At 48.2% G+C, this 23,850-nt stretch overlaps 1 protein-coding gene across 8 annotated transcripts; it reads right to left on the reverse strand.

Annotated features, from left to right (window-relative positions):
- Positions 1-1,431: 1,431 nt before the first annotated feature.
- On the reverse strand, positions 1,432-23,642 carry SCAMP4 (secretory carrier membrane protein 4). 8 transcript variants are annotated; one of them, XM_074808499.1, is made up of 10 exons: positions 23,566-23,642; positions 17,811-17,876; positions 17,667-17,722; positions 17,455-17,539; positions 17,322-17,377; positions 14,419-14,547; positions 11,161-11,317; positions 7,972-8,073; positions 6,892-7,009; positions 1,432-6,172 (listed from the first exon to the last, which is right to left on the reverse strand). In XM_074808499.1, exons 2-10 carry the CDS (start codon positions 17,825-17,827, stop codon positions 5,996-5,998), a joined length of 897 nt encoding a protein of 298 aa, XP_074664600.1. In that variant the 5' UTR covers positions 17,828-17,876; positions 23,566-23,642; the 3' UTR covers positions 1,432-5,995. The 8 variants fall into 8 exon arrangements, with proteins under 8 accessions (XP_074664600.1, XP_074664599.1, XP_074664601.1 ...); XM_074808498.1 differs by having other exon boundaries at positions 17,811-17,879; positions 23,566-23,635; XM_074808500.1 differs by lacking the exons at positions 17,455-17,539; positions 17,667-17,722 and having other exon boundaries at positions 23,566-23,620.
- Between the last annotated feature and the right edge of the window lie 208 nt (positions 23,643-23,850).

Below are 23,850 nucleotides of genomic sequence, written 5' to 3' on the forward strand. Positions count from 1 at the left end.
CGCGTTGCCTACAGCCTCCTGTACGGCGCAGGTACAGGGCACAGCTCCCCCGGAGGGGCCAGGCCTCGCTATAGGGTACCCTATAGGGGTACAGCTCCCTGTAAGGGACGGGTCCCACTGCAGGTTGTGCCCCACGGTACGGGGTAGAGCGACCCGGATCCAGTATAGGGCACCATCCTGAGGGTGGGGTACAGCTCCACTGCGGAGAACAGGCCCCCGTATAGGGCACGACCCCGCTATAGCGGACAGACTATGGTATATGGCACAGCCCCGCTATAGGGGACAGGCCCTAATCTGTGGGCGAGCCCCCCATTAAGAGTACAGGCCCAGTATGGGGTACAGCCCCCAGTACAACATACAGCTATAGGGCCCCGGGGCCATCTCTGGGGAGCAGAACTGGGTCTGGGGGGTCCCACAGAGGGGGTGTGGCCATGGTACTGGTGGGCAAAGCCCTGCAGCCTCTTCCATCCCCCCGCACCCTGCCCTGCGGGAGCAGAGGGAAGCTGGGAGCCACCATTTTTCAGACATTGAAGCCTTTTTGGGAACACCAGCCCCAAGCAAAGCCACTGCCATCCCCGCTGCCTCGCAGGGAGGTCAGTGGGCCAGAGCTCCAGGCTGGTGTGACCCGCTGGGACAGGAGCCAGGTGGGCACACAGCCCCCAGTGCCACCTCCAAAAGCCTTTCCCTTTCTTGTCTTGAGGTTATTCTGATCAATCATTCGGCCATAGAAATTCTCTTGGTCAAGCAGGGCACAGCCAGGAGAATCGTTTCCTTCTTTCGGTGGCACAAGAGCCATCTCTGTTTGAGCCTTTCAGGGTAATGTTGGAGGGAGGGGCACTCCTGTACGATCCTGCTGCTCTCATCTTCTTCACAGCATGGGACAGATTCACCCGCAAAATATTTTCAGGTGACGGGCAAATGAGTTTATGTGGTTTTGGGAAAAAAATCAGGTCTTCTGCCACCAGCATCACCCCAAATACCTACTGCAGCATTTCCAGCTGCTTCAATTGACTCTCTCCCAGTTCCAGGGAAACGCTGTCCCCCCAGCACTTATCTAAAGTACTTTTCCCCTGTAGGTGTTTGCTTCTAGAAGAAAACACTATGATTTTAGAGAATTAGGAAAATAAAATGAGCTACTCTGCAGGTAAAGCAACAGATGCTGCCATCCCATCCCCGTCCTGTGACACGGCTCTCCTCTCCCTGCTCCCGGCTCAGGATGGCAGCGAGGGGCCGTTGACCCCCATCCTGTCACAGGAGAGAATAAAACTGCCTCTGAAGTACCCGACGGCAGAGCCATCCTTCCCTTTTCTTTTTGCACCATCCCACCACCCTGTGCCGCAGAAAGAGGCGATTTGAAGCACTCTGAGAACACTAAAGTTGTTCAGACCTTTGGCTTGAGAATTTAACCCATTCTCTGGAGCGGGACAGGGGGAAAGCAAATAGTTTTGATTTTATTTCAAGTTGAATCTTCAGCAGTGAACACGCGATGTGCCAGGCGTGGCCTGCAGAGACCTGTACAGCTCATGCTACGGAATCAGCTCAGCACCAGCGAGTTAGCAAGAAAAGCCAAGGAATTTCTGTCAGGAAAGCATCCAGCTACGAACCCTGCCCTCCTCCTGCGGGCACGAGCTAATTAGGGCTAATTCGCAAGCAGACAACACAAAATGAACCACTCTCAATCACGAATGGGAGAACGAGCTGCTTGGGGGCGGGCGGACGAAACCTTCGTGTTCAGGGCCTGGGAAACTGAAGAGCGACAGAAACACATGAAGAACCAGACAAAAAGAAAAGCCAGGCCCCTCGCAGTGTCCCATCAGATGCACCCCCAGGGGAAGAGCCCCCACCCCAATGCTGGGGACCCTGAACCTTTTGGGGAGCTCCTCAGGGCAGGGGGGGGGGGGGGGGGCTGAGCCCAGCTGCACAACCACCCTCCCATCTCCATGCTTCAGGCTCATTCCTGACGAACCTCGCCCCATCCTCCTGCCAAGCCCCAGCTCTTGCGCAGCGAGCGCGGTGGAGGCGAACAACTTGTCACTTCCAAGTGCCAAGGACCTGCCCCGGTAGCAGGTGAAGCAAGAGGTTAAAGCTGTGCCTTGTGCTCACACTTTTGAGGGTCTGGAGCAAGAATCTGAGCAAAAGATGTTTCATCCTCGTGCTCAACACATCGCTGGCACAGCAGCGAGCGGCTGTAGGAAACCACTGTTGGTCAAAGCAAGATGCTGACGGCTGGGCAGGGGATACTGGACACAGGGTACCTTGGAGATAAGGAAGACACTGAGATTAGCAGATGTCGTATCGAGCAGCGGTGATGAAAACGTCTCTTTTAGGATTAAATATCTGCCATGGAGTGGAACAGGGGTATGAAGCCACAACATGGTAATTTGGGGCAATAAATTCAGCTATGTGCTAAATAGAGCGATTCAACTCACCTTTGCTGTCAAACAGCCCGTTTACTCCAGGGATAATGATCTCCTTCCAGGCAATAAACAGGAGAAGGCAGAAGCCAGCGCTGCAAGGGGCCGGTGTGAGTCTCTGCACTGCTAAGGAGAGGCCGGGAAAAAGAGCTCGACCCCAGTGCTCGGGAGATGCGACTTTCTCACCACCACCCATACCTCTGCTCTCCGTTCCCTCCTTTAGAAAATGAGAACAATGGCAGCACCTTTGGTAAAAGCTTATCAGGCATCTGTAAGAGTACAAACCACAGCGTGCCACTCTCACGCTGATCCCCAGCACAAAGGATGAGCTTCATCCATAAATGTGCTGTTCTTTTAAGGAAAAAACATGCGGTGGGAGACTTTGGAGGAAAATAAAGAGATTTCGCCATTTCCCTCTGCCAGATAACTCCAGTTACCTAGGAACAGACACACTTCTCTAATGCGGCCAGTTCTTCTCATCAAGCACAGGATGAGCGTTTATTGTCTTGTGATCAGGAGAAAAACACAAACAAAAACCAGAGCTCCACAAGTGACATGAAACATCGCACACATACACACCACGTGATGCCGAACAAAACCAGGAGCCAGGTCCAGGTTAATGGTGTTAAGAAGTCTTAGAAATCTAATGTAAACATTTAAAAACATAAAGGAGTCCAAAAAGAATAAGCCACAATAGTTCAGGCAGCGTGTTGAGTCAACTTTCTGGAATTACGGTTTCTGGCATCGAATTGGATGGAGGGGGGATGAGCGATGGCAGATCCCATCCAGAGAGGTTCGGTTAAGCTCTGTAGAGATCTCAGGCAGTGCATGCTAACGGGGTGTGACTTTGGTGTCTGGCTCCAACCATTTTGGTGGGCGGGCTCCTCAATACGCCCTCACCTTCCATCAAGCATTTTCAACGAGACTGAAGGTGGGTGCTTCAAAAGAGCTCCCCAGATTATCCAAGGGAAAAAAAAACAAAGAGAAACAGGACAAAGAGTCCCCAGCAATGCTTTTCCTCTTGGTTCCTTTGAAACCTGACACACTAAAAAAGGACAAACACCAATCGCTTTTGAACAATTTTGGCAAGAGGCTGAGGATGGCGAGGGGCAGGGCTGGAGGGAGCGTGGTACACGGGTGCACCATGTTCTGGCTTCCAAGCGTGGCCAAGCTCACGTTCAGCACCGTTAACCTCCCCTCACTCCCCCGTAGTGCAGACGTATTTCCAGGGAGTTAATCGACAGGCAGTTCTTTTATCACTCTGATGGCAAGCGACAAAGAACATTTAAAATTACACTTGACACAAGACAAAGGCACCTAAAAGCTTGACAACGCGATCAGGTCGTGTTCTGTTAAGAAAGCTTCAAGCGTTCGTACTTACAAGCACATTGCACACTCGCAAGAAAAAAAAACCCTTGTGCTCGGAGCACATTAAATATCCCAGACCCAGCAAAGGGCTGGTTCTGCAGCAGGGCATCAGTGTTGCTTGTAAACAGAAATTCAGGGAGGCTCTGCCTTCTGATTCGTGTTTGCTTTCGCTTTGGCCCTAGTAACAAAGGTGTCATGCAGACTCCAAGCTGTACTTCACCTAGTATTTACAGTATGACACAGAAAAAGTTAATAGAGCAAATGGGAAGTTCTGCAGGGATGATGGGGAAGGAAGAGTTCTCCTTCGTGAACTATTATTTTATTAGATAAGGCACATGTAGAGACAGTTTTCAAAAGATCATTTGCAAATCAATTCCACCTAGCTAGGACAACCTCCCTATCCCTTTCCAGGAGCCAATTTTGTTTTCCAGTTACCCAGTGTGAATTTGGAGTGACTCCGCTTACACCGTAACATCTCTGGCACCCCATCTGCCAGCCTGCCAAGCTGGGCAGGCTCTGGGTCTGACCCACGGGGTGCCCAACACCTGGGCAGGCTCTGGGTCTGACCCACGGGGTGCCCAACACCCGGGCAGGCTCTGGGTCTGACCCACGGGGTGCCCAACACCTCCCAAGTCTCCGCAGGGGAGCACTCTGTCCTTCACAGGATCATTGGCCAAAACTTTCAGAGATGAAGACTTTGCACACTCATTCCCTATAAAAATATTGGGAACTAACCTCCCAGTTTTTGACAGGTTTGAAAAAATTCACAGCAGGCTGTTGAGGGAGAAGAAAAAACTGCAGCCTTTGCTGCCTGGATCGCTGTAGGACACAGGGGAATTGGATGGCTCAGGCTACAGCAGTCCTGACGTGCATGCACAGAATGGAGATGAATGATGAGATGGATGCCAGCTCTCAGGGAAAACAATCCCTCCCAACAGCTTTATCCTCTCTTCAGCCAATTCTTGGAGAAAGGCACGAATCAATCTCTTCCTGCTCGTACATGGAAGGGAAGTGCTACAGAGATGCAGACCAGGTCCGCACAGCTAACGGCAGTTACAAGGACTAACGAGCTTTCCTTGGTCTACCAGACCATGCTGCATAACGTCTGGATTTCAACTACATCAGTAGAAGGCAGAACTAAAATTATTCACTGTAATAGAATTACTCCCAAACCACACTGAGGCCCCAGCACTGAGATCAACAGTTATCTTGCATCTGGCTACTGGTTGGGAGCCCAGAAAAAAGGGTGTCCCAAGAGGGCAAGGTGTGTCCCGTAGGGCGTTTCTTGGCTCAGCACAAAACCTGGATGCCACACAAATGGAATTTCGATGGCACAGAGATCTCGTGCTCCCTACCTGTAACAGCGTAAACATCACCCAGGGAGCCAGGTCCAAAGCCCAATGTCAGCCAACTTCTCCATAGTTTCCAGTGGGCTTTGAATCAGGCTTTTAGTGAGCAATCATTAACCAAATGAGATGAATCTGCACCTTTGAAGCACACAGATCCGGCAAAAACTTTTGGCAGCAGGGAAAGCAAGACTTCTAGCACAACAATAGTCCTATCCGGGCAAATATGGACTCTGGTGGCCTTCACATCCGAACAACACTCACCCACAGCAGGCACCGTTATCTAAAAGATTCTTCACCAGAGAGCGCAAGCAAACGAGGTTGTAGATTTTACAAGTACCCGATACCACTAGTACCAAATAATTTAGGTGTTGCATTTCCCTTAAGAGTGAAAAATTCCAGATTATTCATCCGGGAGAGTAAACACCAGTTGCTACTAATGCTCTGATTGCATTTGTTAGAGATGACTTGGCGGCGCACTGTGCATGTGATGAAAACTAAGCAGGTAGGCAGGAGAAGGAGCAGTCGTAGTGTTCGCCGTTGTGGGGAAGTCAAGCCTTTTTCACGTATGGTCATGAGAGGGTTCCCTCAAGCAAGGGCAGTGAAGGGTTGGTTCCTCAGTCTGCAACAAGGCAAATACTGGTAACTCAACACAAACAAAAGAAAACTTTCTGATAAGGCCGTGCAGAGCTCTGGCGGTGGCAAGGGCTGACAGCACGTATCTTCTGCAGTAATGAGGAAACAAAAACCAAAAAAGTCCCCAAGATGACTGGGGTGCTTGGGGGGGGAATGCAAATGATCTTTCCAAATAACAATAATAAAAAGACCAAAAAGAAGAGAATCCAGGCAGTTTGCAGCTGTTGCTGCTTAAGGCCATTGGTTTCCCGGGGGATAGTTGGGCACTGTGGGATACTCTGGCAGGCTGTTCCCAGAAAAATTGCTGTACTGGGCCTCCCTGCTGGGGGGGTTCCTCCACGTGCCGCTGTTCCACTCATCCTGAGCTTTCTGAAAGCTTCCACCACCCCCTCGGTAGATTTTATGTACCTAATGGATGAAAGAGAGAAGAGGAGGAAAGTCAGCAACAGGTACCCACAACTCTCCCTCAGAAGAGCTATAGTCACTTTGGTACTGTTTTTGTATTTGTTTCTCTCTCTGTAAAGAGCTATATTTCCAAGGAACTAAAGCACTAAAAGTGTATTAATACAGTGAACAGAGGTGCAAATAGATAATATCAACCCAAGACTTGAACCGATTTCAGCCACATGGCTGGGATTCAGGTTGGGAATCCCCCAGCAAGGCAGCCAACCCAGGCCAGTGGGCTGAAACTTTGTAAAACCAACACTGCTGCTTCAGCAGGGCTCCTGTCTTCTCCTCTGCCATCAGTCTACTGAGGCTTTCCAGACAGTCCTACCTCCAAATCCTTCTTTCTGCAGAGAACTGAGGACCACTTCCCATCCTGCCATGCAGTCCCCACTGCAGGCCATCTCAAGATGCTTCACCTTTACCATCCATGACCATCCCAACGAGCAACGAAGCTTTCTTAGAGTGATGTCAAGGAACATCGGACATGAAATGGTGACAACATCCAGCCCCAGCTGTGTTATCTGGATTTGTCCTCTAGATACTCTGAGAGACACCAACCAACCACACTATAAAACCTTTAAAAGCCGTGATGGCTGACACTGGCTGCTGAGCTGCCTGTTCACATTATCGCAATACAAAGCGCGGATACTCCGAGTCAGAGACACATCTGAAGCACCTACCCTTAAAATGCAGATGAGCATTGCGACCACTGACATTGTAAACATAACGGCAGGAAACAGCATGAACACAGCAGCTGCAACATTGGTGCTAAAGAAAGTAATGGCTGCCAACCATCCGCTGGGAAAAACAGAAAGAAAGAAACGATATCGTTACAGCTCTCTTTTTAAAGTGTCCTTATTATCAGACAAACTGTTTACGCATACCCAGAAATTACAAGGCAGCTTTAAAACTTGAAAATGAAAATAACAATGAAGAAAATGGACAGAATTAAATGCAGCTAAGGCAGGTATTTCCCCAAGACCTCAAGTCTCACTTGCCAGCATCCCTCGCTAATCTGGTCTCAGACCTTTAGGGGACAGCCAGCAGCACAGACTTTGGGAATAAAAGATTTATTCCTAAGGTGCTTTTGGTTGTGCAGGTCATGTGTCTAGAGACCAGACCTGGGACAGGGCACACGAGGGCCCTATGATTTACCCCACGTCTCTATTCCTTTCACAGCAATAACCAGGTAGGGTAACTGGAGACCATCAGCAGTTAAGAAAACAAAATGCCATATGGAGTGCTAGGACTTTCTATTATTTGTAGTTTCAGCAGGAATTGCTCTCAAGTCTCTAGAGACGGAAAGTTAAAATGCCACACCATTATAACATAACCAGGGACAGACACTAAAATGGTCCCATTTATTTTAGGACAACTCTCACAATACTTGCTCTATAGGCCAACAGTGAGTCATCGTGCACTGCTCAGCATGTGCTGCAAATACTTTGCGGGCAACGCTAAGAGAGGATCAGATGAATCCTGAAACTGGCTGGTTAAATGGTAAAAAGAAATGGACGTTGCAGGAAGGTGCTAAAAAGAACAAGCAGGTGAAGATATCCAACTTCTGCCAATACAGCAACAAAAACAGAACGGTGTACTCCAAGAGCAGATATAACTATGCCACAGAAGAAAACAGAAAGCTTCTTTCCACTCCACCCTGTACAGACTCCCACCAGTTCATGGAAACAGCCCACAGCCTGAAACCCTCTGGCATGGGAGCCGAGTGCTCAGCTGTAAGACTGTGGCAGCATCCTGCTTACCAAGCTCCCCATCCGGAGAAACCGATCGCCTGCAGGACCGTGAGAATAAACTGTGCGCCAAAGATGAAAAAAAAGGCCATAAAATTAAATGAGCTGTCCGACCTGTGAAGGAAGAGAGAAAGTTAGTGGGAGACTGGCACCTCGTGTTGCTTCACACTGATGTTTGACCCCATCACGTCCAAACCCTCCAATGTGGTATCTCAGAAGAGATCCCTCTGCAGCTCTGTACTTTGAAGCTGCTCCTCTTTCCCTGGCAGTGAAAGCATGCAGATCCATGAATCATCAGCGCCTAATCTCTTTCAATAAGCCTGGCTCCTGCTATTGCTCTATCAAAGCAATTGCATATGTGATGACACCTGAGGAGAGGCAGTCTCCTGCAGAACAGAGAGTGCCTGAATCGATTCTCTGACCAAACATCGGAAGGCAGCACAGCCTGACACCTGCGTGGCTCAGCCACCAGCAAATAGGCACAAGGGGGCCGGAACACCAGCAGGCAGAGTTTGCCCATACACTAGAAGTGATCACTGAGCATGAGAATTCCAGCTGGGAATGTCTCAGTGGCTGCTCGTCATCACTCTTCCACGCCCATGGTTAAAAACGCAGCACTGGGACGTAACAGGAGGGAAAACAGCCACAAGAGAAGCGGGTGATACCCTGTCTGGGGAAACACAGGAGTATGCTTTCACATCTCTGCGGGCTCCACATCTTCAGGGTGTACAGGTTCAGAGGGTGTAACAGACAGCATGAGTATGACCCCAAACGAGAAGGCTGACCGGATACGTTCACAGCCTGTCACCGGGGCGCTGGGCACAGCACTGTCTTGCCTGAGTTTTGGCTCTGCCACAGAACTGCAGCAGAACATCTTTATCCCATTAAACCAGCTACGTCGATGAGCCACTGTAAGCCCAGGCGTATCTAAAACTCCCAAACTATCATTTTTAATGATACAAATGATTCCCATTCTCTCAGGAACATAAAGGGCCCATGATTTACGGAACAGATTTACAGAAAACACTTCAGTTGCTTATGAGGCAGTTTGGTGCAAGGGGGAGTTTACAAAAGAACTCCAGTCATTCCCAGCTCCCGCTCAGTATTTAAATGTTAGTTATTTGAATTATTATTATTTTAATGTTTATTAGTATCATAATTCTAGCCCCTAATGCCTGAAGAGGAGATGAGGGAGGCAGGACCCCAGGCTCTGGAGAAGTCAGTGCTGTGGACCGTGGCTGGCCCGAGACAAATGGAAAAGCCTCCAGCCAGACCCCTGCCACTGCGGGCCGTGTGTGTTGGCACAGTTACCTTCTACCTTTCGAAAGATTGCCACAGAGATGCTGTGAAAGAAATCTGCCATCCCTGAGTATCCTCATGATCCCACCTTTCAGTACAGCAATGTGAAAGAAATACTTCAAACACGGACTGTTCACAGTAGTGCCTATCATAATCCAATTAACAAGGATTAGGCTTGAAGCTGAGCCTTCAGACTTTTGCAACTACGACCTGAAAGGGCTGGAGAAGTCTTCATTTGGAAGGATCTGTGGGAATTAGTGAGGATACACAGAAAAGGTGATTTCTGATCCAGCTTTCTGGTGCAGATTTGCAACAGCTTTGCCATAGCGCCAAAGCTCTGCAGCTGATTTAATTTTGGAGGCAGATAGATGACGATGGTTTTACGAAAGCATCCTCGCAGTACATGATGCCAATAGTGAAGGGTTGCCTCTTCCCACAACAAGCAGAGCAAGTGGGTCTGACCTCTCCTGAATCATGACTAGCTGCGATCCCACCAGAAACAGTGCTGCCCCACTGCAGTGTTTTTCAAGGCTCTTCTACAACGGATGTCAAAGTCAATGATCTCTGGGCTTGCCAGTCTGTCCCTAGGGCTTATTCTTTTTTTAACTGTAGTCTTTACACAGACTAACCTCAGGGACCTTTCAGTATTCAGTTGCATAAACACATACAAACAACGTTAAAGAAATAATTAGAAACGGTCCTTGTGAAGCCCAGAGAAGGTCAACAGGGAGGAGTAATTTTTCCCAGACTTCAGAATGGAAACTGCTCTTTGAACACAGCTCTGGCCAGCACTCGGAGGCCCTTGGACTTCTGAACTAGGGATGGGGACTAAACCCCAGCCCCAGAGGGCAACAGTTCACAGCTGCCATTTTCAGGTCTTTTAAAACTTTCAGATGAATCCAACCCAGTGGCCTTCTGTTTCCATCAGAAATAATCCTCCCCTGTACTCCATGATGTAGTCACTGATGTTTTAAGCACCACCAGCGCATTAACTGCCCAGTGTCATTAGTATACAAAGCGTAAATTCAGAAGAGCATTTAAATAACTAATTTAGGATGTGCTAAATAGATAGGATCCCACCTGTCAACTCTCACTTCTATCAGCTGCTTTTGCTGTTATCTAAACCAACTCATCACAGAATCTGGTGAATAATCAAACCCCAGAGTATTCAGGTAACAGGGAACCAGAAAGAGCTTCACCTTCAGAGTCCAAATCCCTGACTGGGGGGGGGGGGTCTGCTGGTGACCCGCAGAGTGACACTGGGCAGATCCTTCCCCTCCTCTCCCTGCATCAGGCTGGAAACTGCTCAGGACCTTCACAGCTCTGACAGGCATTATGCATTAATGTCTGAATAATGCCTCGTGATCCACAGCAAGCATGAGCAAATGCAAATGATTATTAATTAAAGTGAAAATGTAGGATGGCTTTAAATATTTGTGGAGTTTCAGAAAGACTTGCTCCAGGGAACTGCTTTTATCTAAAAAGCAAAGCAGCCAAGCTCTCAAGTATCTAGAGACAAAAAACAGAAGAGTTCTCAAAAACTAATAACTTAGCAGTCTTCCATCAAAATAAACCTTGATAAAGCTTTAGCAAATTAGTATCTGTCTTAACACTATACTGGTATGAGATATTTAAGTAAAATATGAATTTCATCCTCATGGAAGTGGCAAACTACTCACTGCTGCTCACCTCCAGTCCTAAGCAGGAGACCCTCAGTCCTACATCTAGTATTTAAAAGTAGCCACATTTTTCTTAATCTCAAAAAGTAAACAAGACATTCAGACATCAAGTCCTTAATCTTTATCCCAGACAGAGATCTCTCCATAGGAGCACTCCCCAGTAACAACACATCTCTCTCCCAGAGGAAACCAAAACAAAACCGCCTCGTGGGCTTCCACTTACCGAAAGGCTTTGTACGCAGGTCGGAACCAGCAGACGTAGCCACAGGGACTGAAGAGGATAAGCCAGAGGATCGCCAAACCAAAATTGACACCATAGCCTCCTCCGATCCACCACGCCAGGCATGCAATTACATTCACTACTAGTGTGATGCAGTAAACTGTAAAGAGGGCAGGGGAAAACACGTGAGGTTGTGCAGCTTCACGTCTTCATGCAAAAACGAGACAAACACCCGGTATTATAATAGGAAGGGTCCACACTGCAGTGGGAAACTCAAGCCCAATAATGCTCCAAGAGTCGCAGGTTCTGGCGTGACCCAGGAGCCAAGAGCACAGACACATCCATCTCCTGGGGGAGTGCTGCGGCAGAGGGCTGAGGAAACGCTTCTGGGGCCTGACAAAGGATGGGGAGCTGGGTGGCAACCGGTGCAACCAGTACAAGGCTCAGGCCAGTATTATTATGAATTCCAAGCAAGGTTCAATTCCCATTTGTAGCAAACCCCCTTTATGAGAGGAGAGGGGTGTAAACCACTGCCCTGCACCCAGCCTCAGTATGACTTTGCTCTCCGTGCTCGCTGAGGCTGCCTCAGGAGCTTTCACAGAGCCAGCACAGCGCCTTGCAGGCTCGCTCTCTGCTTCCCTGGGCCTCTGAGGGAGCCTGGAAGTCAGCTCCAGGGCTTGTAAGCGCTGCCTTGAGCAAGGGGATAAGCAAACTCCAATCAGGCTGAGAACACAGGACCACAGGGGTGGCTTAAAGGCCTTTTCACATCCCTGTTCCTGCCACTTGGATACAGAGGAACAGTTGACAACAGCCCCCAGAGCACACCAGTGCTGTACTAAGGAGACGTGCATGAAGTGACGCTGCTCCACCCCTTCCCTGAGGCTCAACACCACCGCAAAGCGGGGCTGCACGCTTCCCAGCTTTCGCAGGCTGAGCTCAGGCCCCATGCCAGGGGCTCCCCGCTTTCCTCCACGCTCCCCTCAATACTCCAGGGACTCCCTGCAGCTGTCCTTGCATTCCCGCGGGCTCTGCCAGTGTCAAAGAGGCTTAGCCCAATTACAAGCTCCTATATTGGAAAACAGGTGGTAACACTTAAAAAAATGTTGCCGTAACCTGTATCAATTAGCACAGATAAGAAGAAACGAGAAGGCGGAGGGTCCAAACACAACAGACCCTTCAGTAGCGCCTGGTGACGAGCTCGCAGTAACGCTCTGGACCCTGGACTCATTGATTCAGTCAAAATTAAACCCCTGAATTTCTCTTCACCCACGGTAAGGGACCATGCCCTGCCCATTCCTTGCTTCACTACGTGCCGCGGCTCTGCAGCACGCCCGCACATCACTGGCTTGGTCCTCTGGCGCCCGACACCAGTCTGGCCTCTTCTTCCAAGTCTTCTCTTTCCTCCTCTTGGCACAGACCCACCTGCCTTCACGCAGCCTGGGGGCTGCTGAACAACTACAAAGTTTTGTGGTCATAAAATAATACTGACAGCACAGTCGGGAGAATCTAGTGTGGAAAGCATCTGAACCCAGCTGCTGCTTCTGACATACAAATTACATGAGAGTTAAAACAAAACATTGTTTTACTACAAAGAAAGTGTTTTCTGAGTAGCTAACAACAAGGCTTTATACACAATGGTTTGGATGTATCTTAATATTGAGGGGAAAAAAGAATTTTAATTATTTCAATTTCATTTATACAATAATTAGCTGTACTTCAAATTTTTATTTTCAGAAGTCATTTATTATCTAAAAGTTGCTTAATAAAACAAACCACCAAGCCAAGAGGACCTATTAAGTTTTCAGGAAGTTCTGGTTCTCCCTGCACATCGGGCAGGAGCTTGTTCTCCAGTAGTGGGAGCTCTGGTACAGGTTTCCCCAAATCACCCTCCACCTCAACAAAATGTTCACATCCAATTAAAAGTAACGAGCATTCAACCTTCTAGCAACAACTTTTGTGTTTCTATTTTTAACACCGGCCTTTTCTTGTTCACCTCCTTCCCTCCATATGTGTGTGTCTCTGCATCCCATCCCAAAAAGTCAGGGAGACCCCAACAGAAAGCGTGCTGCAAATGGACATTTAAAACTCCTGGTGAAAACGCCAGGTCTCCTCAGCCATGCCTGGACTAGTTGCCCAAATGGCTGGCACCTTTCCAGCGGGCCATTAACTCGAATGAGGGACGCTTTGTTTAGGGAGAGTTGCAGACAAAGGCAGCTTTACAGCACGCAACATTTAACCAGTTAGTCTGAAGGGACAAGCAGTTTCTTCAGGCAAGAAAATTACAGAGCTCATTTCAGCATCTCTAAATAAGGGAAGAACAATGGAGTGATAGATTATGCTATTATTTATGCACACAAATCTCTCTCATACACACATCCTATGCATCTGGAATAAAAGCCATGCCACCAAATGCATATCTGGCAGAAAACAAGCTTTCCTTCAGTGAGAAGGGTAAATAGGATGACAAGCATTTGGGGAAAAAAAGATAAGCAAGGCAAAAAGATTTTTAATCTTCCAAAGCATTCCCTGTGGTTTTCTAGGCCTGCCACACCATTTTTCATCTGATTTCATTCCTCGGAGAAGAATGGTCAATTTTCATTACTGGCTTTTGAATGGCTAAGCCAGACAACACAAGCCCAGAGCCAGGAGGTCTGTTCATAGAGAATATCAGCAAATCACCAGCTGTGACCAAGAGGATCAGCGCCCTTCTCCAGCAGGACGGGGAACATTTTGCAGGCTACGGACAGCTAAGGAGGAGACAGCATACAGCCAGAAGACACTGCTTCCTTTGGGAAAGGGAAATCTGTAGATGGCACAACAAGGGGGAATTTTAGCCTTCCTATAGCGAGGTGGGGAGACAGGTAGCAAGCATATGGGCCACATTTATTTTCTTGCCTAAAAATCTCTTATTCATCTTAGTTTAGGTGAATTGGGAATTACTTTAAGAGGGCTATTTTGGGGAGTAAAACATCACTTGACACCAATAAAGGTATCAAATGCAGTCTGGTTTTTTCCTTCTCAAATTTACTAACAGACTTTTCTAGCACTGATACTCTCTCTTCAACAGCAGCTCTGCGGCAAAGATTCAAGGCACAGCAGCTTAAAATTTGGGCATAAAGTTATCTTACAGTATTCTAAGATTAATCATTGTTTCTCATCAGCTATCTGCAGTCAAAACTTTAAAGCATATAAATCACTGAGATCTATGTTTTTTCACTACACCCATACGTTTTCCCAGCACAGGTTTCTCGTTCAACTTACAGATCCATACGTGGTAGATTCTCTTCACCAGAGACTGATAATCGATGGGAATCTCATCAGCAAAATTCTGGTAGAAACACGGTTTCAGAGGGATAAACTTGGGTAACGGTGGGAAGTTATTCACCTTTTCTACAACAGAGAACACAGATATCAGCTGAATGCAGAAACATTCTCATATGGCTGAGCAAGTGTCATATCCTCCACACCTTCCCAATACACGCCTGGGGACCTCTGGGTCCAGGAGACTCACAAGAATCAAGAGCAAACCACCACCAGCTCTGGCTGTTCACGCTACTGCAGCACATTCATCCTCATCTGGACACCAAACATTTTGTTCTCCTTCCTCAGCAGTGGACACAACATTTAAACTAGCACGTGCAAAGTTTAGAGCGAGGAATAGTAATGAGCTAGTAACGCGTGGATCTGATACCTTTACACATCAGTGTAAAGTTGTGTGAAAGGCACTGCAAGATAAAAACCTTAAAATAAGCTCCAGGATGAGGTTCCTCAGAAAGGGGGGAGAGGCCAGCAACATCTCAGGGAAACAGGCTGCACAGAGGTTTAGTTACAACCTCTCAGAAAACCAAAGCAAGAGGAAAGGCTGGCGATTGTGCAGATGAGCAGATTTACCTTCAGACACAAGCTCTGAGTAGGTGGGTTTGCTGGCGCATGGATCAGGCCTTAGGACCTGCAGTAGGTGTGTCCCTGTGATAGTAAGGAAGGATGCCTTTGGAAAGCATCTCTCAAACTGGAATTTAGTACTTAGCTATCATCCAGTTCAGGGAAGGCAAGTCAGATATCAGGGATGATTTTGTTGTGACATGACTCATGAACATACCCTTTTTTCTTTAAAAGTCAAGTTTTTCCTGTAAGGTTATAGCCCAGGAAAAAAAAAAAAAAAAGCAGCTTTGTATTCAGATACAATAAATCAGCAAATGCTTACAAAAGTGATATGGTGAAGAAAACCTTACCTTGGAAAGAAATTATGTTTTAAAATCAAGTAATTAAATGCCTAAATCCTCTGCATTTAAGCTGCTGTCAGCTTCCAGACAGATGTGCAGATTTGTCTGTATACATGTGTGTGCCTGGATGTGTGTTTCTACGTGTTTGGGAATGTCTGCTCTTGCCTTCCAGTGCTGATTAAAGTTTGATTCCAGGGCATTGTGACTAATTGTCTCTAGTCTACTTCAGCCCCAGTAAACAGAATTAAAAACAACCAGAGGAAAAGATGAAGAATGTCCTGGGAAAATCTCCAAATGGCACAGAAGACGAGAGGAAATGTCTGAACAAGAACTGTCAGCACAAGAGTTCCCTTTCTCTTGCCATTATCTCCGTGTGAGAAGACATTTTGCAGGAGCAGCTTCTTAACTTCATATGAAGGTTGGCAGGGAAGAGTCTAAAGCTGTAAGTCATGCTTTAGGAAAGAAGAGGCTCTACTTCATGCAAAGGAAAGGCACATTTTGACACAGAAAATATGGTGAGGATAATGCCCACTGTGAGTACATCAGAATTAAACATGGAATAACGTCTTAGGTCACCAGTCCAGCTTGACTTTTCAGTAGACTTTTCCTTAGTTAAAGAGACACATTAAGTCTTCTGCCCCTCCTCACCCATCTCCACTAAATGCATTTTACATTAATTCAGATGCCCTCTGAAGCTGGTATTAGTTACTGGTTAACACCTACTGCTGACCCCATCACATGTAGTGCTGATGTCCCATGGCTGCTTTCAAAGTCCATAGGAATTTGGACTTCTTAGCACTAAATTTTACTTGCTATAAGCCCCTAATGGGCTTTCTCCCCGACAGTCTGCCTCAGCAGCCTACAAAAGGACCTAACAACGCTGGATCGAAGGAAAGGAAGTGGGCACTGCTTTTAAAGCTAAAGAGACAGCTCTCTAGGGAAGTCAGGAAGAGTCAGATTCACTGACCACAGTAAAAACAGATTCTCTAACAATTCTGGGTTTTTTTGAGAGATGAGGAAAATTTTGTTTTGTCCCTCTTCAGCAGCTGAAGCTGCAGCTAGTTACTTTGGTTCTGCTCTCTTCCATTTTCTCTCTCCTGCAGTACAGATCTGTCATGGGCAGTAGAGTCGCTGCCAGCCTCCAGTGCAGAAATCCCCAAATGGTGGGGCCAAAACCAACTGGCCTGCTGGGCACCAGCCACTGCAGTTTGTTATTTTTCAAGCTCACAAAATGCTCCAAATACTTCCACACGTGTTTGCTAGGTACACAAAGATTGGGATGCAAGCAGCCAGATGACCACTTTCTCCCACGCAGTGACCCCGTAGTTTCCAACTGTTCTGGGTTACTTCCCAGAAAAGACAAAAGAAATCAAATGAAAATATCCCCTTTCATGTCTGACTGCATAGCTTGGAGTGCTACAGCACTCCCCTCAAGGCTAGGATCAACACATCAGATCAGCAAGCACAACCCGTGCTTTCAAAAACCAAACTGTATTACCAATGAACAGCAGCTGTATGGAAGTCCCAGACTTCCTCTTATTTTAAAGAAGTCGGGAGGAATTTTGTTATTAATTTCACTACAAGTAAAATTAAAGTGTATTAGTATCAGTAGCACACCTAGGAATGCTGTGGGAAGCTGTTTAGCCTCTGTAAGGAAGGAATTAGTCTCGTGGACTTTTTTGTGAATAAAGTCCATCCTCTTAAAACTTTCAGACAAGTCACACCTGAGCCTTTATCGCTAGAACAGTAACCCCAGCTGACAAATCTACAGTGGATACAGCGTAAAAGTGAATGAGACCAAGGCAAGAAAAGAGAAGTAGTGGAAGAGCTTCAGGGATCACTAAGATCTCAGGAAGGGACACGTTACAGCCATCACAGCACACTGAGAAACATTCCCTGACACCCTTCTCCCTATATTGCCACATTTTGAGGTGCTCTTACCTGCCATTTCTATTAGGAGTGTTCCCTGGTGAAGTTTCAGACAGATAGCAACAGATCTATTGGAGAAAGAAAATCAAGTCAGCACATGGCACTAACCAGCACCCAGGGAACCTCCTGGAATCAGGAGCATCACCTGCACAGCATCCAACAGACTGCGAGCCCGGGGTTCCCGCTACAAACTACTTGTCTCCAATAGCCCAGAGTAGGCAGGCCGGCACCTGAAAGGATCACGATTTCTCCTTGTTCATATGAAGCTCCACCTGGTAGCATCTCATTCAGCACAACCCCACTGTCAACCACTTTTAAGTATTATTCAGCGGCAAACAAATGTGCTCTTAGAGGTACCTGGCAAAGACTGAGGATGCACGGGGAGCCGCTGCCAGAACACGTGTCCCTTCCCGCTGCCGCCAGACAGCGAGCTGAGACAGACAGGTCTGGGTGGGACCCAGCAAAGCGCAAACATCGGAAGAGAAATTTGTACGAGCTCACCAGACGTAGTGCCTCATTTAGGTGTTGAGATGGTTTGTTGGCTCCTAGCTCTGCGGACCTTCCCAACTGCTGAAACAAACAGATAACCACTGTTAGCCATGATGTAAACTGCTGTTTAAAAAAAAAAAAAAAAAAAATCAGCCGGTACACAAAACCCAACATCTCTCATTATTTTAACAATTCTGCACAACCCTTCTTAAAAAGCAGATTTGTTCTTCCTGTTACCAACACTGAACATGACCGTAATTCTGGAACAATCAAATCCTGCAAAGTTTACTCGGTGTCAAGCCACATTGCTGATTTTGGCAACATCTGATCACACAGATGAAAGCCACAGAGGGGTCTGTGCTGAGCTTTGATTCTACCCCTTCTTCGTTAAGGGTAGAAACACCATGTGCCCCTACTTGCAAACCCCAGAGTGGAAACACAGATACCACAAAACAACCCTCTAAATCAGCACTGCAGAGTCTGACAAGCGTTATCAAGAAGGAAGGAAGTCTAGACTAAAAACTGCCCCTACAAAAACACAACAAACACCACATGCTGCTGCCAGCACTGACAGCAACCACAGCACCGAGGTTAGAATAGCAGCACTGTATCCAAAGCCCCCGGGATTTACAGCAGCTCGTTTCCCTTTTCTGCACCTCTGTGCTGTGCTCCTGTCTGCCCCGTGGATGGTCTGGAGGTTGCAGAGTTTATACTGGCACAATTATTTTGTTGGGGTTGCATTTACTTTCCTTTTTAATCGAGCTCCTCTAGCACAGTCCTTGGAGACAACAGCACTCTGGTAAGGAGTGGGACCTGTACAGGCAGCCTATTCTTCCTGTACGTAGAGATGCAGTTATATACAGGCTTAACTGCATCTACATAGAGAAGGATATTCTATTCTATTCTATTCTATTCTATTCTATTCTATTCTATTCTATTCTATTCTATTCTATTCTATTCTATTCTATTCCCTGTACTAGTCTAAAGAGAGCAACAGAGTGCGACCAGGAAGGCTACGTCACTCGTGAGCTGCTCAGGGCTGGGACTCCCTGGTTAAAGGCTTGCATATATATAAATATTTATATATATAAAGCACCTATCACCATATTGATAAACATTCTTTGGAACCGCTCTGACAGCGGAGGTAAGAACAGGAGTCCTATCGCAGCTGAAGCCTCTGGGCATTCCCAAAAAAACATTACCCAGTGTTTGATGGGCATTTTATAACTTAAGATTTAGAAATGGAAGCATTTTTGCTTTGCCTTTTTTTAAAAATGCCTGAAAAGAAAATAAAGTATGAAAACGGTTAAGAACACAACTAAAACTTCACCTCGCCCATTTGCAGCTGCTCCCAGCTGAGATCTGTAAATTTTGTGGGAAGAACAAATGACACACAAACACCAGTTATGCTAAAGCACTAAGAGAAAATAATCTTTCACTGAAAGATGAGCAAATGAGTAAGATCCACCTTCAGAAGCGGATTATTTAGTTCATGTACTTCAGTGCCAGTGTCTTACAGCTGCAGAGCAGTGGGAGGCATCAGTCTGTCCTCCGGAAAAGGGACCAGAAGGCAAGACCAAGGGACACATTCCTGGCTTGACAGGGGCATCATGGCCAAACAGTAGGTCTTGGGTGCCCTCCCTTCTCAAGGAGACAACTGTGGTGCAGCTGAGTGGCTTTAACTCAAACAAATGAATAAAAAAAACCCAGAGAACAGAGAAAGCAGCATTATGGTGATCCACTCGCTTGTCACCTCATCCAGCTGTTCTCATTTAGTTCCCTCATAAATCTCAGTCATGGTTTAATGTTTTGAAGACAGAGATGGTCCTTATGGGTCCCTTCCAACTTGAGATGTTCTACAATTATCACGTAAAGAAGCTATGAGTGAAACTACCAAATATTCCACTCATCGGCAACCTTTGCTTTTATGAGTAATCTCACAGAAGTTCCTGGACAACAACTGTAATTTCCCTACAGAAAGATGTGTTTTGGAACCACAAAGCAGCATTGTGAATATTTCTTTTTGCAGCTGAATAATCAGTTCCCGAAACGCGTCGATCTTCCATTGGTTCAGCTGCACTGAGACCCCAGCCCAGCTCCTGGCGAAAGGGAGCGTTCCCCCACGGACACCTCGGGCAGCAAGCTCAAACCTTTTGCAGGCCTGAACTCAGACTCCAGGATCCAACCCCATGATATTTTTGTTCAGTGCTCTGAGATACACTTGCACAGGAGTCGCTGTTTTCATACCAGCTCACCACTTAATTTGGGCAGGATTTCTGCAAACTCCTAACTGCAGGGCCTCAGGATAACAGGGCTCAGATGTACAGTCAGGGAAAAATCTTGTGTCTAGGAAGTGATGATGTTGCTCAGCACGGATGGCCAGTGGCTATAACTCCTTGAGGAGGAAAATTTCACTGTGCAGCCTAAATATTCTTAAGTCAAGCTCCAGTTGTGAGATCTTGGCATAAGGAAATAGATTTGCAGCAAATACAGATAAATAGGTACATAAACAAGTATATTCAACCTCGTGTGGATTTGTGCAAGGTAACAACACATATGAATAAGCTCTATTCACTGGAACATTTTCACTTTAATCGAGAATAGACAAAACCCAACATCCTGCCCTCCACTGCAGAGATTCTTTCATACATAATCTACTGTTCGCAGAGGGAGGAAAAAACCACACACGGTAAGGAAACCACAGTGTGAAGTGAACTTCCTTTTTCCACTGTGCTCATCCGCGGTCAGTGAATAACTCCAAAGTTTACAGTCACGTGCACAATGACTCACAAGAGCCCACTGGAGACAGTGGGAGCTTTTCTTCATCAGTGTTTCAAAGACAAAAATGCCCTGTGTCATTTTAAGAGCATTTTCATTTTACGCCAAGACACGTATGCAAGCAGCACTGTGACAACAACTCTGAATGCAACTTTAGTGTGAAACTTGTTTCCCTTCTCAGATTAGGGAAAATTTTGTGAAGGTATACCTGCAGCAATCTGCTTGAGGCACGTTACTGTTTAGTCCCCTTGTTTATTCTGCCTATATTACAGTAAATAGTTTTAAAAGTTTCAGTTATTTTTTCACTACTTTCTCCAAAAAGAGAAAAGGGCGGTAGGGGAAATAAATAAAGGACAGATCAAAAGAGAAGCACCGATAGGAAGGTGGGAGAGCTGAACTCAACTCATTCCTGCTTTGCCATAAACCCACCTGGCGACCTGGGGCAAGTGCCCTACGACCAGATTCACAGGACACCAGCTCCTCTCGTGCCATCTGCAGAGGTCCCAGCCAAACCCAGAAGAGCCCGACATCCTAAGCTTCCCATCCAGCAAAATTCACCAGCTTCTGAAGTCTTGCTTTAGGGTATTTTCTGTACTGCTTTTATATTTTCATTCTGATATGATGACTGCAGCGAGACTGAGCATTTCTACGCAGACCTGTACCCAAGGGTTTAATCTAGAGTACTTTGCCAAAAGCAAATCGAGGGGCAGGATCCGTACGTAACAGCAACGGCAGAAGAACATGCCAACATCCCCTCGTAAAACAAGTATTTAACGATTAGAGCACAAGCAGAATGAGAAGACATGGGAACAATGCACATCTGAAAGTGGTTCAAGCTTACCCCTCTGGTGAGGGTTATCAGCAGAGACCAGGCTTTCTGAAGTCACTTCATGCTGCAAGCCAGGAGATCCCAGACATTTCAGAAGAGTAAATGGCCTAAAAGCAAGGGCACCCCGCAGGGATCTGGGAGACGTGGATTTGAATCCACCAGGCTCGGAGGGAATCAACACAGTCTCCAGCGTTCCCGAGACAAGCCAATGTCTTGCTCTTATGCCTCTGCAGTTGCATTTAAAAAGGAAGTGGTGACTCCGCACCGGTTTTAAGAGAAAAAGCTGCTTTTGAGTCTTATTCAGTTGCCCAACTCTTATCAAGAACTTCCCAAAGAGCCCGAGGCACCAGAGGTCACTCTGCAACGCACCAAAATGCTTGGCTCAGATTTATGAACCTAGACTTTGTACAGCTGATACAGTTTGTACCTGATAGTGTTTCCTCTCCCTGCCACACACTGCCAACCCCTGCGGAGCAGGACATTGCCCCTTCAGCAATGCCAGTGCCACGCTTGCAGTGCTGTGCTTCTAATTAGACGAGGTGACAAAACCAGCCAAAAAAGTAATTCCAAAACCCACCAGCACGACCCGTGAGAATGCAGAAACTGTTTATGGCAACACTGCTGCTGAGGAAATGCACAGGGCACAATAAAGTTAGCAAGGGTTAGCCTCCTCCCATGCCAGTCCGACAGACAGTTACAGGAACCTCTCGGGGACTCCTGGCTGTACAGGGCATTTCGCTGCCCCCTTTCCCCCCATCCTGGAGCTGGTGAGAAAGCACAATCGGAAGCAATTCCCCTCAGGTCTCTCCCAGCCTGTTTTCGCAGCCGTATCTATTGCTTCAGCAGATGGGCAGAAGCCTTAATTTAGGTACTACCGAACCCGCAGCAGACAAATATTGACTTTGGCATGTCCACTTCCAGAAGTAAAGCTCAGCCGCTCAGGGGCAGAACCGCAGAAGGCTCAAGAGGAAAACAGAAAGCACAGAAACACATGTGTTCAGGGCACAAGCCTACTCCACCGCTTGTCACCTACCCAGACTGACCTCACATAGAAGACCTGGGCTGCAGACAGTAGCAACAACATTAGTTGGTCAAGAATAACACTAAAAAGCAGATAAATTAATCCATCAGTTACCTCCTTAATTTCTAACTCACTGCTCTCTTCACCACAGCGTCAGATAAGAGTTTTTTGTGCTGGTTAATACTCACAAAAAAAACTAAGGCCAGAGAGAAGATAAAATTACAATGTGCATGTCCTGTCTCTATCAAGGGCAATATGTGAAATAGCTGGCACCCAAACCACACACATCAAAAAGCTTCAGCCTTGCTCCTCACAGTCCCTGGAAAACCACTTACATGAATTTCCTGAGCAGGAGCTGTGCAGCCGGCCTGTGCTCACCCTGCCCCGAGCACACCGGCCTCGTCCCCTGGCCCTGCCCTGCGCTCCCTTGGAAGCCTCCGAGCACCAGCCCTGGCAGAAGTGTCCCGGCCGGCTCCCCCCATCCAGCCAAGGCAGAAAGCAGCCGTGAGAGGCAAATTCCCGAGCACCCCTCAGGGAGAGGCTGGAGGGCACAGCTGGGGTGCTCGCAGCCCGCGAGGGGAGGGAGCAGCCTCGACACACCTGCCACCGTGCTCCACGGGGGCACGGAACCCCCTCACCGCCCTCTGCCGGGGCTGCCTCCAGCACACCCGCACACGCTGCCCCCGATAGCTGCTCCCACCGGCGCTGACCCCAATCCCTCCCCTCACCAGGGCTGTCCCCAATTCCTCCCCACACATGCGCCCTCCCCCCAGGCCTGTCCCCAATACCTCCCCAAGCACAGGCTGCCCCGACACCCCCTCCCCTGTCGCTCCCCCCCGCTGCCCCCATTACCCCCATCGCCGTTGCCCTCAGGCTGTCCCCATTACCCCCTCCTGGCGTCCCCCTCCCAGGGTGTTCCCCGCTGCCCCACCGCCACCCCCGAGCAGGCCCCGTTATTCCCCAAGGCTGAGGTAGCTCAGTCACACCCCCCCCCCGCCCGACCCTCCTACACCGCCAGTCCCCGAGGCCACCCGCGCTCCCTCCCGACCACCCCCATTCCTCCTCCGAGGCTGTCCCCGCTTCCCCCCGGCCTAGCCCGGGCTGTCCCCGTCCCCCCGCGGCCCCGGCCCGGCGCTCACCGTGCCCACCGCAAGGCGCAACGGCCGGAGCCCCGCTCCCCCGAGCCCGCCGCGGGGCGCGCTGGGAAAGAGAGTCCCTGCAATGGCGGCCCCCGCGGCGCCGCCGGCAGCGCGGACTACAGGTCCCAGCGTGCCCCGCGTCACGCCCCCGCCGCCCGTCACGTGACGGCCCAGCCGGCCGCGGGGCGTGGGGCTGAGGCGCGGCGGAGCCGCTACGGCGGCCGGGAGGGCCCGGAGGGGGCGGGGCCTCACGGCGGGGCGCACCGGGGCCCGCTTGCGGTGCCC

The sequence above is a fragment of the Strix aluco genome, chromosome 29 (genome assembly GCF_031877795.1).
Source record: "Strix aluco isolate bStrAlu1 chromosome 29, bStrAlu1.hap1, whole genome shotgun sequence".
In the NCBI taxonomy this organism is placed as follows: Eukaryota; Metazoa; Chordata; class Aves; order Strigiformes; family Strigidae; genus Strix; species Strix aluco.